This window comes from Morus notabilis, unplaced genomic scaffold, assembly GCF_000414095.1.
Source record: "Morus notabilis unplaced genomic scaffold, ASM41409v2 Scaffold314, whole genome shotgun sequence".
Lineage (NCBI taxonomy): Eukaryota > Viridiplantae > Streptophyta > Magnoliopsida > Rosales > Moraceae > Morus > Morus notabilis.
The window spans coordinates 932647-937517 of NW_010360279.1; the positions used below are offsets into that span (position 1 = coordinate 932647).

The following is a 4871-nucleotide window of genomic DNA, read 5'->3' on the forward strand; positions in this document are numbered from 1 at the left end:
GCAAAAGCACTCCGACACCTTATCCAATTCCAAACCGTACCATTTGCCAATTTGCCTTTCCTCCTCCATTCCGATTACACTTTTCTTTTTCTTTCCGTTTTTTTTTTTTTTTGGTCCTCTTCACTTTCTCCACGTGTCAATAGCTTGGGACATCTGACCTGGCCAGCCAACTGTTTGCCCGTGCGCTTATATTTGTGGATCAGGCTGAAAGCGTGGCAGCTTACGTGTAAAGCAGTGCACTTATGGTGAGAAGATATGCCACGTGTCAACAATCAACAAGTGGGAAGACTAATGTCTCTGCCGTGTAACTAGGAAACCAAACATTTGTTTCTTTTATCCGACTCATCACGTCCCTGCGTGTTTGGATAAGCTTAATGTCCACTTCATGCAAAATTCTTAGGTGCAATCAAATCCGAGTTTGTGATGGTAATTTGATAATGACAATTCTGTCAATACCCAATTGAAATGGAATGCCAAGAAAGCGCTATCTCTAATGACACATAGCCGAGCTTTACATTATCCAAGCGCTGTCTCTAATGACACATAGACGAGCTTTACATTATCCATTTAATAACGATGAAAAGATCGTTTAGTTCGCTAATTTAAATTGAGATGTAATTTTATGTAAAATAAATTTTATTGTAATAAAAAAATTAGATGTAACTGTTCTTAAAAATTTTTTACTGTAACAAAACTCGAATTAGTGAAATGAACGAATCAAAATTTCAATCATCCCCATAGGATGACTTTCGGGTGAAACTTGTGATGCTAAAATTGCCATTTGGGAGTTTCCTCTTTACTTGAATTCGCACACGGAGAGAGATTCTTATTCCTATGATTGTTCAAAAACTAACTTACAAGTGGAACACACATGGAACGATATGAAGAATCACAAATCGTTCAGAATTTATAATTCTCATAGGCAATTGACACAGCAAATCACCTCGATTTCAGTAATGAAGCTTATAAATTAGAATGTAAACAACACATTGAGACTTAAAAGTGGTGATTCTTTAACATGAAACCAGCCTATTTCAAGTTCAAAGCCTCGCCATAAAAGTAAGAAATTGCTGAAAAAGAGGATCTAAATACACCAGTGCAAATCGTCCTGAAAACATTCCGTGCCTTTATTGGACGTCTACACATCACTGTTCAACTGCACACTATACACGGAAAAACGGAAAGGGGTGTGCAGCCTGAAACGTTTCAGGAACATAATCACTCTAGACTGAACAAGACCAGACATAAAGATCTGATCCTCAAGAATAGTACTTTTCCTCTCTTAACCAACTACAAGGATCGTGCATGTATAAGGGGGGAAAATGGCTACCAATTAGACCAAACGCGTCCATTTGTCCTGAAGATTCATTTTCTGAATAGAAAAGGCTTCACCGATTCCACAACTACCTGTTTTACAGAAAAGGGAAAGAAGTCAAACACTGAAAATATTTAAATTTATAAAATGGTAAAGAAAGTGATACAGTGTGCAAGAAGAACAAGGGTAGTGTACAATGCACAATTCCCGAGGGGAAAACGGAAATAAAGGATGGGTAGAAACACTTGACTATGGTCCTGGCTAGGTAGGTCACTTTCTTAGTAGCAAACTGGAGAATTTTAGAGGGTTGGGAAGAAATTCTAATTGATTTTAGTCCTTCCAATGACAGAAAAATAATAAATAAAATCGGTTTGTTCCAGACAGCGCATCTAATCTCGTCGTTACCCTTCCATCGTAGGATAATGATGCAAAGATCCAAGGCTCACGAGAACTCCAAGCAAGGCCTGTAATTTCCAGTGAAATATCAGTTTTACGATTCAGGTATAAATTAAAATCAAGGTCTACAGAAACCAGAGTACTAGTAATTACCATAAACACTGTCTTCATAGTCACTGTAGGAATTAAGTAATGGATCAGGCTGCCGAGTTGGGGAATCCACAAGTCTGTCAAGCACGTAAAGAAAATTTATCAACAACCGAAAATATAGAAGAGGATACAAGATTGATTCAATATGGATGAAATTTCAGGAAATATCCTGGGTAACAAGGTAAGGAAAATACGTTTCTGATGTCAACTCATCCCTGCTGAATGGAGAAGCCAACCACAAGTTGACGGTTGAGTCTGTACCAGAACTCTGCAACAATTTTCATTTGTTACATAGAAAAAAAAAAACAGAGAGGGAATGTGGTAGTGGCATCTTAGAAAGGTAAAGTTGAACGAGATAAAGGTGGCTACTCAATACAATGGATAAAGTCTCCGTTATGGACTTTGAGAAAGAAAGAAAACGGCGGAAAAAAATCCTTTGGTGGAATGATTACTCGTGCAAAAATCCACTATCTAAATATTAATCTATTTAGAGAGAGAGAGAGAGAGAACCAAAATCAGCCCTTCATGTTCAGGATTACACCTGACAGCCCACGTCCTGGAAAGTTTTGAAAGAAACCGCAAATCAGATAAGTAATCAGCACATAATTTCTAGGGGGAGGGGTGAATATTAGTACAAGTTGACCCTTAGACCGTCTATAAATTAGAGGTAATCGAATGGGGATGGAACTTGGTTGAACTTGAAAGAGATTGATCTGCTACTAGATGAAGTACATACCAATGTGTGTGTCCAGGAAGCTCCTGAACTGGAGCCTTGGATTTCCTGATATCCCATATGCATATACCTGATTCATCTTCTGCAGTGACCTGCAAATCGCAAATTGTTAGAAAGAAAATACTGTAAATATGGTAACCAGAAGAAAAGACTATGAAATATGACATCTTCATGCATACATTACCGACAATACATTCGTACAAGTCTGAAGGGCATGGACTCAACATGCTATTTTAGTGATTTCCAAAAGTCCGAACCAGATAAATTACTGTTTAAACATATCCCATGAGCATTTGAAATAGAGATTCTTCCCCTACTTTCTTCAGAGACAAACAACTCTCATTTCATAGACAAGAGGGTGTTTTAAATGCGACTTTTGGATATCAAATCTGCTCAGAAAAGTTCTACCTACTTGTTAATTGTTATATTAGCACTGGAAGCACCTAGATTAGCATACCAAGACATATATGTCGTCTGTTGAAAAAGCATGTAAAAGAACTTTGGAAAACAAAACATTGATGATCGATTATTCAATGAATACGTTATTGGTGTCCTTCACACTAATCATATATGAATTCAGAAGGCATGCATGTCTTTCAAAACCAAAAATGATGCTAGCTAGATTTCGGGGGTGATGTGATTTGTAGTAAACAATAACTTTGTGCCTTAATTATGTAGACATATAGCCAAAAACTGAGTAAATCCACACACAAAAGTAAATCAAAAATTTTATACTAGTTTTGACATGTATGGTTAGAGGAACCATATAATGCAGTCTTACAATTACATGAGGCTTCTTGGGGTTGTAATCGACATTGCGAACATGAGAGCGCTCGATCAAATTTGTTTTCCTGCATCAAATGAATTTTATGTCTTGTAAAAAGGGTGAAGTCCCACACTGGTAATGGTTGCAAAACAGTAACGGTTCCAAAATGTTTTCATCCATAGTTTGTTTGTCAGAAAATGCCCAACAGAAACTAAAAAATCTTTAATGTGTGTTATCCACTTGAAATGCATTAACATTCCAAGCAGATGTAGTAGGAATGTTTAATAAAAATGAGAAATCAGTTCATCAAATGTTGGGGGAGGAATACCTAAGCAAAGTTAAAGGCACTGAAATGTTAAAGAATTGAACATATAAGCTGTAACATACATCATGGTCCGCAAGTCCCAAAACTGGATGGAAGATTCACTAGTGGCCGCAAGTGCATTCACATCATGTGGATCCCAGGCTCCTCCGGATAAGTTGTGTAAACCAGCCGATTCTTGTAATTGTACCTACTAAACACAAAATCATAGAAAAATCTAAGTGTAACTGTACAGTAAGTCCTCTAAGAAACAGTAAATGACTTTCTTTCTTGCAATTTAGGCCTCAGGTGAACAGAACAGGGGAGTCAATTACTGTACCTGAATAGCTTTTTTTGGCATATCTAAACTCCACAAGAAAAGATTTTCCTCATCAATGCTAATCAGCTTATCATGCCTTCCACACGGCCACCAAAGAATGCTGAGGTGCACACATGTATGCAGCAAGTAACCCATGAACAAACATTAGAATAAAAACGTGTTCAAAAGGGATGAAAAGTTCATTAAGTTCAAAACCATCAAAAGAAAGCAAAAATAAATAAAGATTAAAAAATCAGAACAACAGAAGAAACCTTCTTCAAACTACATGACTTCAGAGTACAGTACATTTTGCATTGTGACATAAATCTTTTGACATATCCTTCCCCTTCAGCTTTTAGTCATTCTTATCTATTTATTTGAAAATTCACATCTAACAACAACATTTGTGCAAAACCTGCCTTGAAAAAAAAAAGGGATAAACAAAACTCACCACTTAATCTTACCGACATGTGCGCCAAGGGAAGTAATCTTTTCCAACTGAGGAGAATTTAACTCTCCATATAACTCAGGTATCTGCCATATTGCTGCTCCATACGATTCACCTTAATAATAATCAAACTTTTATTATCAAACCACTCGCTATCTTTGAGCCCACCGGATTTCAGAAGGCAAAAAAAACGTTAAAAGGTTGTTTGGCAGAGCTTTTAGAAGCTAAGTTTTGGCTTCATGAGCCCAAAGATGTTATGATATGATACACTGATACTGATATAGCTTTAAGCAGCTAGACGTCTTCCAAAAACAATCATACTTACATGGTTTTCTCTTAAAAGAGCCTCCATATAAGTACGATGGATTCTTTTAGAGTTTTAAACAAATTTCTTCATTCGTGAATAACAAAAGAAAAATCCATTTGTCTTAAAAATCTCTTCC

General features: G+C 36.7%; 1 protein-coding gene across 1 annotated transcript in view; it reads right to left on the bottom strand.

Annotated features, from left to right (window-relative positions):
• Positions 1–838: 838 nt before the first annotated feature.
• The window catches only part of LOC21407601 (WD repeat-containing protein DWA2), a 5056-nt gene continuing 1023 nt past the window's right edge, over positions 839–4871 (bottom strand). Inside the window, exons 4-13 of the mRNA XM_024164320.1 lie at positions 4432–4543; positions 4002–4101; positions 3748–3872; positions 3376–3445; positions 2598–2686; positions 2372–2417; positions 2056–2129; positions 1865–1938; positions 1721–1779; positions 839–1407 (exon numbers count right to left, since the gene is read on the bottom strand). Of these exons, the coding sequence (XP_024020088.1) occupies positions 1366–1407; positions 1721–1779; positions 1865–1938; positions 2056–2129; positions 2372–2417; positions 2598–2686; positions 3376–3445; positions 3748–3872; positions 4002–4101; positions 4432–4543 (791 nt within the window). The 3' untranslated portion in view covers positions 839–1365. The remainder of the gene's footprint in view (positions 1408–1720; positions 1780–1864; positions 1939–2055; positions 2130–2371; positions 2418–2597; positions 2687–3375; positions 3446–3747; positions 3873–4001; positions 4102–4431; positions 4544–4871) is intronic.